We start from the raw sequence: 14,804 nt of genomic DNA on the forward strand, positions 1-14,804 counted from the left end.
TGTGTGTTTTCCTAGAATGGTGACAGGAGCCCCTTGCCACCTTTGCCCCCTTCCATCTCCCCTGCACAAATCTCTGTCCTACCTGGCTTGACACCCACTGCCGCTCAGCAGGGCACGAGTTAAAAATCAAAACCTGCAGCAAAGAGCATCCATCCCCCGTACATTTTTTACGAGCTGTAACTCTCCTGAGAGAATGTGCTTGTTCTTCTAACCTGCAGATTGATTATCCCTGTTCCACACAGTGTCAGCTGAAGGGAGAAGCAATTAAAGAGAGCGCAGGAGAGTCGCCAGGTTGGCCTGGAGTGCTCCCATCTCCCACAGTTGCCTGGAGTCATAGGAAGACCTCGGAAGGTTGGCCAGGCCTGGCAGGGTTCCCCGCGAACCAAACACATGGTTAATGGGAACAGAGGTGCTCCCACAACACTGGGACAATCTGTGGCATTTCAGCCACTGCCTGGCAACCATCACTCGGCTTCCGTGGTGCTGCTGGTGGTGGGGTTCCAGCCCAACCAGAGACTAAGTCAAGTGGCGTTCGTTGTGCCCGAGTCTCTGTTGACCAGCAGAGGGCACAGAAACCCTTCCTCTGCATGGAGTTGGCTTTTCCCTGGGAACGAACTAAAAGCTGAATTTTTCTAACCCATGAAAATCTTAGTTGATGAGAAGATAGGTAAGCGAGGAACTAAGGGCTGCCCAGACCTCCTGATAGGATGGAGAGCGTCCAGCTGCTGCGTGGTTCCCCTTGTTGCAGCCAGCCTTGGGGAGGAAACCCCATTCCCTGTCAGCACCCCGGCCCTGCAGGAGATAGGAGGCCCCCTGGGGCAGCCCCCGACCACCCTCAAGTCCCATCCCCTGCTGCTTGGCGCCGGGGGTGTCTGAGCCCAGGCTGCCTCCCCGCAAAGGCCAGTTGCCACCTGCATTCCTAAGCCAATGACACGGATCACGTGCTGGCATAGGGCTGGCTGCCCCACCCTGCCGACTCCCGCAAAGCAGGACAGGTGGTCTCCCTGATCCCCGCGTGTCCTCGTGACCTGCCAGTCATGACAGCCCTTCTGCCGCAAGAAGCCACGGAGGCTTAGTGCAGGGTGGGCACTAATCCGCCGCCGCTGGCACCCTCCTCCCTGCTGGTGTCCTGGAGGAGCAGCGGTACCTGCAGGCTTTTGATAAGAGCAGAAGCCACCGGGGCCTCAGTGGGCCTCCCTTCCTCAGTGGATGGGGGAGGGGAGCTTTGGGGCCTCTTTCAAGGGGAGGGGGGCCGGGCAGCCGGGGATCAGAGCCCCCAGCTCAGGCCCATGGGCTCACAGATGACAAATACAAACCAAGCCTGTTCTGAATTTCTAATTGACGCAAAGGTTCCTTGAAGCCAGTGATGGTAAACACATATGGGATGTCAGGATGCTATTGTGATAGCATTTTTTTTTTTTTTTTTTTTTTTTTTTTTTTTTTGCTGCAGTACGCGGGCCTCTCACCGCTGTGGCCTCTCCCGTTGCGGAGCACAGGCTCTGGACGCGCAGGCTCAGCGGCCACGGCTCACGGGCCCAGCCGCTCCGCGGCCTGTGGGATCTTCCCGGACCGGGGCATAAACCCGCGTCCCCTGCATCGGCAGGCGGACTCTCAACCACTGCGCCACCAGGGAAGCCCCTGTGATAGCATTTTTGCTGTCACTTGAGAGGGATTAGACAGGTCATCTCCAAGGCAGACAGAGGGCTGAGAGGGTCCCCATGCGCGCAGGGAGAGAAAACTGCTGTCTGGGGAGTGTCCTCCCCGCCCCTCCCCTTCCTCTTCCCCCCTCCTCCTCCTCTTCTCTCCTGTCCTCCAGCATGCCTGTTGTTTCTTTTTATGCTTTTTTTATACTTGGTTTTATCTGATAAAGGGAACCTTTTAATTTTTTATGTAAAAGTTTATGAAATTTGATTCAGAAATTTCCATTTCCATCCGCCCCAGACCTTCTGTATACCCAGCTGAGCGATGTGCATTAATGTGGCTCCCAACTCATTCTGCCAAAGGGACACTGAGGCCTCAGGGGCCACGGGGAGCCTGCGGCGCTCAGAAGCCGCTGGGGCCTCGGGGCCTCCCCAGAGGTGCTCCTCAGAGCAGACTGGAACAAGGGACAGAAGGGGACGCCCACATGACAGTGACTGAGGGGGGCAGCAAATCGCCCAGGTGTCATCATTTGTGTGAGAAATTGCCGGGTCTGGTGGTCTTGGGAAGGACACTGGCCTGGAGAAGTTGCTCCCGGCCCAGGCCTCAGCCCGAGGTGGCTCCCCGGGGCTGCAGAGGACTCACCGAGCTGCCCGTTAGCCCTCCTTCCAGTCCTCTGAACTCAACACCAGTTCCTTTCTTTAGAGCTGGTTTCCTAACTTTTACCTGCCCATCAAACACGGTCCTCCAGGAGAAGAAAGCCTTATAGGTACTGTTATCGCCAGATGACCCTTTTCACCTTTAAATACTTGGCCACCTGCTTCATTTCATGGCAGACCTAGTGGGGGGGCAGAGAGACCCAAGGAACCTAGGGAACGTCCAGGGGGATGGAGGAGACCCACTCCCAGCTGAGTTTCAAAGACCCATCCGAACAACTGGACAGTTAACAGCCCCCTTCAAACTCTACCCCCTGCCCACCAGACTCCGGTTAAAGAGCCACTAGTTTCCCTCTCCCTGCGTAGCCAGAGGACGTGAGCACCAAAGACCTGGGGCAGAAAGACAGAGGGCTGGTGTTGACGGGCAGGTGATGGCAGATGGCAGTGGCAGGAACCCCAGGCACCTTCCACCCAGGCCACCCGAGGAAGAGGTGAGCTCTGAGGGATCAGAGTGGCCCAGGATTGAACCTGTGGCCGCCCTGCAGCTCCCTCCATGGCACCCACACACGGGGCCTGAAAGCATTTCAGAGTTACACCGGGTAGGAAGTGCTCAGACCAGACCTGTCTCACGTACCCCTCCACCTGCTTTGTACCCACTGTGCCATGAGGAGAGAGATGCCCAGAAAGATACAGCAATTCCAAGACAGCAGCACAGCGGGGATGAGAACTTCCTCATCTTCTGGTTGAGCGAAGTGATTGTCTCCTTCCCCGCCTCTCGCTCTTCAGGACCAGCGAGGGAACCATGAGGGTTTTCTTCAGGGAGATCGTTAGAATCACTAATGGCAAATCAGGGGGAGAGTTGGAGCTCACAGAGCTTGTGTCACACACGGATACACACACACACTCTCTCCAGTCTTCTGTCCTTGTGTAAATAGAGCTGCATTACCTGAGTTGGCCACTGGGTGGCACCTTTAGGCCATGCACTTGACTCCACAGACATTTCTCTGAACAGCAACAGAAAAATATGCTTACCCTTTATAAAAAAGAGTACATCTTACTGTGGGTGAAATTCGATGACAGATTGAATGCACCTTCCTCCATGTCGTGGTTCAGCTTTTCTTGTCCCTGCCCTTTTGTTGACTCGAGTAGGTGTGATACCGGTGACTGTGGGAACCACATAGCCAGGAGCCTGTCCTCATGTCTCATTGATGGGGAAACTGGACTCTGTTGTTCACAGGGCACAAGATGTGCCACCCAGACCTGAGTCCTGCTGAAAGCCCTCTCCAGGGATGCCTTGGGAACCCTCCTCATGACCTAGGGAGCTGTTGTCCAAGCTTTGGCCCTGGCTACTGCTGCTCTCAGCTGAAAAGAGCTCACAGCTCACGCCCACCTCTCCAACACCATGCTGCTGCTGAGGGATTTGTGAGAGGCAAATACGGATGTGAGCATGAGGGTTTTCTCTCCAGTGATCCCTGGAGAATCTTTTGGTAGAGAGGTTCCCCACGTATGTCCCTTCAGCTTTGTTCCAGATGAGCCCATCTGCATTCCAACAGACATTTATTGAGCACCTACTATATGCCAAGCACCATGCCTAATACTGATGTTGTAGATAGGCTCGGTTTCTCCATCTATAATATGAATGACTGGGTCCTTCCAGCTCGAATATTCTTAATGACGCCCAGATTCTGTCTGCTTCTTTGATCTTTCCTTCATTTGGATGCTGCCATATCCCAACCAGATATGGCAAAGTGACTCACATTGTCTGTGGTGTGGCACCTATGTCAAGTGGTAGTTCTCAGCCAGGGGTGATTTTATCTCCCAGAAGACATTTGGTAATGTCCAGAAATTTTCTGGTTGTCACAACTGGGGAGGGGATGCCACTGGCATCTTATGGGTCGAAGCCAAGATTGCTGCTAACTCTCTTTCAATGAACAAGGCAGCGCTCACAACAAAGAATTATCCAGCCTGAAATGTCAATAGTGCCGAGGCTGAGAAAACTTGATGTAGAGGGAGAGAAATCTCTTTTTGGGAATCAGAAGCACAGTGATCTTCTAACATGCATTTAGTGCAATAATGGAACGCCTTTGTATTCTCAGCAGTCCCTGCAGCCTTCGTGATGTGTGAAGTGGCCACTGGGAAGGCTTGGGGATGCAGCAGAATGAGTGCCATGGGAGGTCAGTTCTGGGACCATGTCCAGCAGAACAGCTATTGACTAAGCTCCTGGAACAGACTGTCTTTGTGCTTCCATTTCAGGTTCTGGTTGGCTGTCCAAGATCTCAAGAAACAACCCCTACAAGATGTGGCCAAGAGGGTGGAAGAAATCTGGCAGGAGTTTCTGGCCCCCGGAGCCCCAAGTGCAATCAATCTGGATTCTCACAGCTACGAGATAACCAGTCAAAACGTCAAAGATGGAGGGAGATACACATTCGAAGATGCCCAGGTTTGCTTATCTAGTTGAATAGTTCTGTCCCAAGATGTTCACTTTTCCACTCCACCACCCCACCCTTTAACACACATCCAAGGTGTTGTATGTAGTTACAATTTCAGGTTTTATTATTTATAAGGCCATCAATGGAGACCACTCCAGGTAGGTGCACAAAAGAATTCCAGGAGGATTGTTTTCCTAAATGAGTTACATTGTTAAATAGAAATAGAAATTTACCATTATATGTGGTATCTTTTCCAGGAAAACCTCAGAGTGTTTTACAAAACCTGAAGTCCTGTAATAAGTCATAGTAGAATCTGGACACCATAGCACAACATTGGCAAACTGGGAACAGTAGCTGGCAGGGCCGGGGGTCAAGCCCACTCCCATAACTACCACTCTGCACTGCTTCCACAGTGACTCCCAAACCTGTGGTGACTGGGGAGCCTGTGCCATGTGATGAGATACCACGAGGAACAGGCCAAAGCCCCTGCCCTCAAGGGAGTTAAAGCCTAGTGGGAGAGAAAGACAAGGAAATGGGCAGTGTCACCAGTAAATGAAGTACCTCAACAGGATGAGCTCTAGGGTTTAAGGGACCCATGATTGGTGGTTGGGGGAGGGAAACTCACAACCCTGCTAAGCACCGTTACCACACAGATGCTGGTGAGGCTGACGAAAGAAACAGAAGCCTCCTAAGCAGCAAGCTTAACTTGAGGGCTGGGAGGTGCCATTTCTAGAGGTAAGCATGAGACCCATTTCTCACTTCCTGGTTCCTAACTTTTATTTCCTTCCGCCATCCTACACTCCCTGACAGGGCTTAAGGTTTTGCTCTTGTCCCCTCGACCCTCTTCATTTCTCTCACTTGTAAGGTCCCCAGGTGAGAATTTAGCGAGATTGCCCTCCCACAGACATTACCCAATTTAGGAAACAGTCACCGATGCAGGTAATGGCATGAGAACACAGCCAGTGTCTCATCACCCAGATTTGCCTTGTCATTTGCTCCAAATTTCAGAATGGAAATACCTACCAACCTCAACACCACAACTATCATTTCTCTCGCACTGGTCATGAGCTCCACTGAACACCTGTGCCAGGTAGATTTGGTTCTATAGAGTTCAGTGACTTTGCTTTATGAAGTCCCTCACACCCTTTGCACCTTCAAAGCAAAATATTTAAGTCATGAGAAACCTTTTTTTTTTCCAGTAGATTTTTGTATGTGTGTGTGTATGTGTCCCAAGCACATAGTGACATATCGTGGTGAGGAGAGTGATGGCGAAACTCCGTGGGTAATGGAGAGGCTCCATGGGTGGTAGAGGATCTCCACAGGTGATAGAGAATCTCAGTGGGTGGTGGAGAGATCTCCATGGGTGATAGAGAAGCTCCATGGGTGATGGAGAATCCCCATGGGTGTAGAGAAGCTCCATGGGTAGTGGAGAAGCTCCATGGGTGATGGAGAAGCTCCATGGGTAGTAGATAATCTCCATGGGTGATAGAGAAGCTCCATGGATGATGGAGAAGCTCCATGGGTGACAGAGAAGCTCCATGGGTGATGGAGAACCCCCATGGGTGATGGAGAAGCTCCCCATATGAACAATCTGAAGCACAAAACTCAACTCTCCATTATTCATGAAACAAGAGGAAAGGGATACTGGTCAGAACCATGATGCTCCCCTCCCAGTATTATTGCTCTGATCATGACATCAGGAAGGATTTATTTTCATGTTTTATTATGGAAACTTGTAAACATGTGGAAGAGTAGAAGGAATGGAACAACAAACCTTTGTGGACCCTCATCCAGACTCAGCAATCATCTCTACAAGACTGATCTCATTTTATCTGTGTCCCCACCTACTTTTTCACCATTTGTTTTAAAGGAAATCCAAGACTGTATCATTTCACTGTAAATAGTTAGGTATGTATCTCTCAGAGAAACTGACCCTTTGGTCTTAACATTGCCACAAAGCCTTAACAAATTAGCAGTTATCTCTTAATATCATCAAACGTTCGTGCAAGTGTTCAAATCTATGGTAGTTCCATAAATGCCTTTTTAAAATCGTTATTCAAACTCAGGATCCAAACAGGGCCCACACATCACAGTAGATCACCATGTGTTTTAAGTGCCTCGTAATCTACGGGCTCCTTTTACGTCCTCCCCACCCGCCCCCCAACCCCTTGCAATTTACTTAATGAAGACATTGGATCCTCTGTGCTGGAGAGATTCCATTGTCTGGATTTTTGTGACTGCAGCCCTGTGGTACTATTTAACGTGTCCTCCTACCATCTGCACTTCCTGTAAACTGGTCACTTGACTTAGGTATTTAGTCAGATTTACGTTTGAGTTTTGTCTTCCCAGACTGTGCTGTGCTGTCTTGTCAGAAGGCACATGATGTCTAGTTGTCTCTCTGTGTGGTTTTAGCAGCTATGATGCTTATTGCTCAAATCCATTAGTTAATTAGGGGTTACACAATGCTGTTCTAATTCTATCATTCTTTCTTCATTTATTAACTGAAATACAAATAATCAAGTGCATCTACCATTTGATTATCTAGTAATACAGTTCACATAGGACAGATGGAATATGTGTTTGATTCATTCCCTGTATTTGCCAATTTAAAAAAATAATCAATGGGGCTTCCCTGGTGGCGCAGTGGTTGAGAGTCTGCCTGCCGATGCAGGGGACACGGGTTCGTGTCCCGGTCCGGGAAGATCCCACATGCCGCGGAGCGGCTGGGCCCGTGAGCCCTGGCCGCTGAGCCTGTGCCCCGCAACGGGAGAGGCCACAACAGTGAGAGGCCTGCGTACCGCAAAAATAATAAGAAGAAGAATAATAATGAATGGTTTACTGTCATCATCCAGTGGTGACCAATTAGGGGTTTTGTGTGTGTGTGTCTTTTAGTATCCTTGTAAACCTGTGGGTTTAAACATATTTGATGTGTTTTATCCATTTTGTTTATTATTTTTATCAATGTTTGGATTGTGCCATCTCTGCCCTGTTGGCTCCTTCTGACATGACCCTACTAGTGTTGGATGTCATTCAAATACCAAGGAAACTAAGATGATCCAGGCCAGTCCCCAGACCTGGAATTAGCTAGTTCTCTAAGAATCGCTGGTTCCTCTTAGGGGGAAATGGTTTTTAGAGACCATAATTTGGGCACTTAGAGGCATTCATTGTTCCTGGGTTGGTCATCATTTTTAGGCCTTTCCAGTGGCCAGAGCTAGGAAATAGGTAGTTGTTATTTCTGATAAAAATACATCACAAGTACATACTGATACCTTCCATTCAAACTCAAAACTACAAGGGATTTTATTTAACTTCTTTCTTATGTCTGTGTCACCTTTCTCTATGCTGAGAATCCTGGTTCTCAAGGACACCATAGATGATAGCATTAGTACTTCATGTTATTTGCTTTATCCTGCATCACCACAGAGCAGTCTCAAAATCGCAGTGCCACCTAACAGCAGGGATGTGATTATCGCCTGGTTCTTTAATAGCTGCATAGTATTCCATTGTGTGGAAGTACCGTAGTTTAGTCAACCAGTCCTCTCTTCCTGACATTTATGTTATTACTAAGTCAAGAAATATTTCATGGGAAAACTTGGGAAGTCAGCACATTGTGCCTTGACATGTTTCTGGATACACAGCCTTCATTAGCACAGTTCTCTGCCATTTTTCAGGTACATACTTCCAAATATATTGTATCTCCTTACTGAGGATACCCAAAGCATCTCTAACCTCCTCAGTGTCAGTTAGGACTGGGATTCTCTGAATTCTAATAAAGTACTCTTCCTAAACCAATTTCTTTTCAGCTTGTCCCCTTTTGTTTCTTTAGTGTGTTTTCATCATAAGTATACAAAGTGCTTCTCACTAGCACTCTGACCTTGGGCAAGTTACTTAAACTCCCTGAGTCTTCTTTTCCTCATCTGTAGGACACAGATACAATGGTACCTATACTGTGGAAAGGGAATTAAGTGAAATGAAGCATGTCAACAACTAACAGTGTCTGGCTCACAGTAAGATAAGATATTTATGATATTATTTCCTTAATGTCATTAATATTCTTTTCTTATACTTTTATGTTTAGGAAGTTTGGTGAAAAAATTCAAATAATTGCATATAACCTTAGTACCCAGAGATAACCCCTATTCTAGTGTTTTGTTTCTCTCAACTTATGTGTAAAGAGTGTTTATGCAAATAGGGTGATTCTGTAGCCTGCCTTTTACACTAAACTAAGAGTTGATTTAAAAGGCTAGATTTCTGGGCTTCCCTGGTGGCGCAGTGGTTGAGAGTCCGCCTGCCGATGTAGGGGACACAGGTTCGTGCCCTGGTCCTGGAAGATCCCACATGCCGCAGAGCAGCTGGGCCCGTGAGCCATGGCCGCTGAGCCTGCGCGTCCAGAGCCTGTGCTCCGCAACGGGAGAGGCCACAACAGTGAGAGGCCCGCGTACCACAAAAAAAAAAAAAAAAAGGCTAAATTTCTTCTATAAAGGGCCAGATAGTTTAAATTTTGAGGTTTGTGGGTCATATGATCTACATCACTACTACTCAACTCTGCCATATAAAAACAGCTACACCGTAACAGTGTAACAATGTAAAATACATAAATAAGTGGGCATGGTTGTGTTGAAAAACTTTATTTATGGACCCTGAAAGCTCAATTTCTTATCATTGTTCATGAAATATTATTCTTCTTTTGATTTTTTTTCAGCCACTTAAAAATGTAAAAACCATTCTTAGTTCACATAACATAAAGAAATAGAGTTTGAGACCACTGTGCTGAACAATATATCATGAAAATCATTGAAACACTTCAACAAATCCAGAAAGATAGAAGATAGACTTGGGAGTGGTTAATCTTTCATTTATATGGGAGAGTAGGTTAGAGTAGACCATCCTGGTGCAGTAACAGCAACCCACCAATCTCCACGAATGTTTCTGCATCAAGATCGAGTGTTACGGAGCCAACCGACCGAGGGGAAGTCAGCCGGTACCATGATCTTCACACTGCCTTACACTTCCTGGCCAGCACTGCTGCCTGCACCCGCTGCACAGGTGTGACTTAGAAGTTTCAAGGTAAGGAGAGGAGGCTAAGACCCAGCCAGGACTTGCTCTCCGATCTCCTGACTTGCTGGTCAAGTCTGCAGCTCAGATCACACTGCCCCTGGGTTATTAGAGCTGAGGGCTTGGTTGTCATGCAGAGACCTGGAGAAACTCTGGTCCCTAGAGAAGGTCCCCAAGCTGGAGAGCAGGCTCTGATCCTGTTTCAGCCATATGCTTTGTCTAGGATTGTAAGACTGTACCTGTAAGTCCTTTGAGCTTGCTCCCCTCAGTCTGCCCATCTGAGAAGTGGGAATGGTAACACCCAAGCCCTTTGGGACGCCCCCCTCCATCCCCCCATTGGGATCAGGAGCTCTGGGGTGGCTTCCTCAGCCGGTCACATGGTTCTCAGAAGCCAACCAACAGTGGTCAAAATGCCAATAGACATGTGAGTATATGTCCTGCTATTAGGGGTCAGTAGCCAGAGTGAAGGCTCAGCCAGATTTATGCATTCATTTGAAATGGGGACTGGGGGTGCGGTGCAGGCTCCCTCTAACGGTTTTGTCTTTTATTTGGCCACATGCATTGTTACAGCAAAGTTAATTGCCTGTGTTTGCTTCCTGTTGAAATATCTCACAAGATGCCCTGTCAGCATGGGCCCAGCATTTGCACTTGTGTTTTGCCGATCCATTTGGCTTTTTTGAAAATCTGGGCCAAGACCAAATCTTCCCTAAAGGTCTGTGGGCTGTGACCATAGCCCTCAGCTGTTTGCTGTGTTGTTCCAGTTTCACAGATTTAGCCTCGTGAGGGGAGGAAAAAAAAAGAAAAATGAGCCATGATTTTTTTTTTTTAAGGACTCAGTTCTTTATGCCAGGGATTGAATTCTCTGTTCTCAATCTTGGGGCGTCTGCAGGAGCTGCATTGTCACCTACTTCCTATGTGGTCTCAGGCAAGGATCTTGACCTTTTGTGCCCTAGTTTTCTCCTCTGTAAAATGGGGAGGATGTCTTCTCTACAGCCCTCTAAGGGTTTTTTAGAAATCAGATGAGCTAATAGAACTGAAAATTCTTTGAATAAGTAAAGTGCTACATAGTTATATGTGTGAACTCACACAAATTAATGGCTTTAGTATTCCCTGAGGTCTCAAAATTCCAAGCTAGCTCTAAAACGAGTTCTCCCAAGAAGGGTCTGCTCTTAGAAGGGGTTCTTAGGGGGGAAATTCAAAAATAAAAAGTATGTAGGAGCCAAATTTGGGGGGCCTTGAGTGTCTTCCTAAGGAATTTGAACTTTTCAGTCTGAAGACAGTAGGAAAACATTGAAGGCTTAGAGCTGAAAGAGGAGGAATCAAATGACGATGAGCAGGGCAAGCTGCAGCTGAGAGAGATCTGAATCTCGGGGCGTGTAGTCCGAAGCTCTGCTGGCGGTGTTTGGAGGAGAGAATGAAACCACAGGAAGTATCTCGAGCCTAAGACCTCCTCTTAGGGCATTCATCTCTTTCCAGAGCCTCCACAGGCTGCAGGAGGGAGACTGGAGTCAGCAGGCTGGTGCAGTGGCCGCCTGGCTTCAATTTTAAAAGTCTCAGAGTATCCTAGGATGTTCCTAGGACTGTGTCACTGGATCCATTCATTCATTCGTCCATCTCCCCATCCATCCATTTCATGAACATTCGTTCTCCCGTTCGAGTTGGGAGACCTTGACCTGTGGGCTGTGAAGTTCTACACTGAGGGAAATTGCAAAGGATATTACGGACCCAGATGGCTTTTTGCCATTGGGCACAGCTTATCCAAGAACACATCATTCTTTTTTTTTTTTTTTTTTTTTTTTTGCGGTACACGGGCCTCTCACTGTTGTGGCCTCTCCCATTGTGGAGCATATGCTCCGGACGCGCAGGCTCAGCGGCCATGGCTCACGGGCCCAGCCACTCCGTGGCATGCCCGTGGCATGTGGGATCTTCCCGGACCAGGTCACGAACCTGTGTCCCCTGCATCGGCAGGCGGACTCTCAACAACTGCGCCACCAGGGAAGCCTGAGCACATCATTCTTTACAAATGAAACAAAACAGGCCTAAGAAAACACTTCACTGAGATTGGATTGGATTGGAAATCTGTCCATCAAAGGGACTGACAGTTGAATCTGATGGACCAATCCAGCCTGTTGACTTTGGTCCCTGCAGGTTCCCATGTAGGTTTCCTACATGTCCAAGCCACCCTGCTTTCCTGACCTGCAGTAGCTGCTCAGATGCCCCATCCAGACCTGTACCTGCAGTGTCTGGCCTCCAGCGCCTCTGGATTTTAAATTCTTTGCTGGGAGCAGACATCTGGCCTTCCTTACCTTCTGTAAAATCCCTACAACACTAAAATAATGCTCTGCACACAGTTTTGGTTTAAATAAAAAAATTGCCTTGACAACTCAGTCCAGAATGATCACACTCTCAGCTGTACCTATCATTTAAAATAAATAAATAAATAAATAAATAAATAAATAAAAGGCCATTTGTCCCTTGGTTTTCCACTTTGAAAAATCTTGCCACACAACCTTGGGGAGCACATATAGTAGGTGCTCAATAAATACTGGTTAAATCCTATTTCTACAATATGCCAATTCAGCAAAACTTGGAATATCCACTAAGGCCCAGATGTTCTAGGCTCTGGGAATATACAGATACATAAGCTCTCCTCTTAAGCAGACCTCAATCTAAGTTACCAAAACTCCGCTTGGCCATCATCCATGCGTGGAGTGATCAAAGGGCAACCTCAAGGGCTTCCCTGGTGGCGCAGTGGTTGAGGGTCCGCCTGCCGATGCAGGGGACACGGGTTCGTGCCCCGGTCCGGGAAGATCCCACATGCTGTGGAGCGGCTGGGCCCGTGAGCCATGGCTGCTGAGCCTGCGCGTCCGGAGCCTGTGCTCCACAACGGGAGAGGCCACAACAGTGAGAGGCCCGCGTACAGCAAAAAAAAAAAAAAAAAAATAGAGCAACCTCAAGGTCAAAATGAGGTCAGGGTGATACAGGAGCTGAGAAATACACCATCAAGTTACACCCACAGTGAGCAGACAAGAAGCCTCTAGTCAAAAGTCTCTATTCTTACCTAAACTTAGATGTTTCAAAGCAACTTGATTAAGGAATGCAAGGCCTCTAACGTTTGCTTTGTTCCAAAGCCAGAGTCCAGTGGAGCCCACGTTTACATTTGCCCCAGATTACTCAGAAGCAGATGTCTTCCTAGCTTGATGAAGGCTGTTAATCTTTGCCCCAGTGGTGGAGGTGGTGGCATTGTGTGCCAGTATCACAAGACTACACCAAGTTTCCTGATATTAATCCTCATTTGGAGGGCATTTCCTAGTAGACTTCCCATGCCAGACATATTTTAATAAAAAATGCTATGGCACTGCTCACTCCAGGAATTACTCATTTTAACCTGTGGGTGGTTTTATTTTAGGGAAATGAACAGCAGAGGGAGGGATGCATTTTGAAAAGAACAAATCAGTTGTTTGTGAGCAGTTTCTGTTTATTACCACACAGACGAGTAGTTCTTGAAGAGAAGGCGTCAGAGAACTAAATTCCAAAATTTCTTTGTTGATGCTTCAGAGCAGAGATTTCTTGCACCAAGCCCCATGACCTTGAAGAGGAGAAGGAAACATTTGTCTAAGTTAATACCCATGGTATTTGGGTAGGTGAAAGGAAATATGCAAAGCTGTCTTTGAAGCTACTCTTATCTAAGAATAGGGATTGAACAGCATCAAAATACTGTGCCCTTTGGCCAGTTAAATTGAACATGTTTATACAGATGCTTTGCAATGTAAAGGCAAAAGATAATTCACTCTTACACTCTCTTATGACTTGAATGTTGCATTCCATGGAAACAGTGTCCGCCATGTCCCACTTAGAAGGACAAAGAAATCCAAATGGGGGCTTCTCATTTAAGATCCACAGGATCCTAGAATATTTTTTTTAAATGTGTATATATATATATCACTTTGCCATACAGCAGAAATTAACACAACACTGTAAATCAACTATATTTCAATTTTAAAAAAGAAGGAAAAAACCCGGAAAAAAAGATCCACAGGATCCTAGGATGGTCATCCAAAGCTGCATCCATGAGGACAAGCTACTGTCTTTCACTCAAGTGAGCGTCTGTACTCACTCAAGTGAGTCTTTTCTATGTTTATTAAGTAGATACTGACTTAGGATCCCCATCAATTCCCTACCACTGTGCAGTCCCACCCTCTGTCTGCCTGAAGGACCCATGATGAGAAAAGTGTTAATTTTCTTTAGGCTTCAGCGAACCATGCCTAAGGTCTGAAGACCTTTGGTTTAAGATACTCAAGAGTCTCTTGAAAGGTGAGACTCATACATCTTCTGGGTGACTTTCTGTGACACAGACTTGCTGCCTGTGACTCCCCAGGGGCCCGGTCAGCCCTCAGAGCTTTGCCAGTTGGGCCCTTCCTTCTGGTGCGGAAGGCAAGTTGTACATGATCTGTGAGAGCCTGTGTCACCCTGGGAGACTTGGCCGTTGCTGTCACTGACAACATGGTGGTGAACAGTTCCCGAAAGGGAATGGTGAATGGCGGTTGCATCTACCCCTGGGATGACTCAGATTAAAGATTGAGAGGAGGCCCCTGACGCTTCTGCTAACCACATGCTGAGGACTTTGTCTCAGCCACAGAACCTGACTCCCTCAAAACCCCAACCCAAAGACCATGAACAGCAGCATGTACCAAGGGAAGAGTGTGAGCTTCGGGGTCACAGAACACTGGGCTCAAATCCTTGCTCTGTGCTTGGGCAAGTCACTCAACTTTGTAGAGCTTTAGTGTCCTCATCTGTAAAATGGGGTTGTTTAAACCTAAGCATTGATTCAGATCAAACAACAACAGCAATGGAAATAATACAGCTGGACTCCGCTCACCTTTCCTCCTCCCCGGGAACCTTCTGGTCTTTGGTCTCCTTCCCACGTCATCCCTGGCAAGGACAGTCCCAACATGAAGGCCAGTTATCATCATTACTTTACATGTGTATAGTTTTCGTAATGTGTTCCCTTGTATTTCCTCGGTTA

At 47.5% G+C, this 14,804-nt stretch overlaps 1 protein-coding gene across 1 annotated transcript in view; it reads left to right on the forward strand.

Annotated features, from left to right (window-relative positions):
• The window catches only part of RGS6 (regulator of G protein signaling 6), a 574,555-nt gene that overhangs the window by 523,506 nt on the left and 36,245 nt on the right, over nt 1-14,804 (forward strand). Inside the window, exon 15 of the mRNA XM_081227834.1 lies at nt 4,548-4,734. Coding sequence (XP_081083960.1) covers nt 4,548-4,734 — 187 coding nt within the window. The remainder of the gene's footprint in view (nt 1-4,547; nt 4,735-14,804) is intronic.

The sequence above is a fragment of the Mesoplodon bidens genome (genome assembly GCF_964165515.1).
Source record: "Mesoplodon bidens genome assembly, chromosome: 3".
Taxonomy (NCBI): domain Eukaryota; kingdom Metazoa; phylum Chordata; class Mammalia; order Artiodactyla; family Ziphiidae; genus Mesoplodon; species Mesoplodon bidens.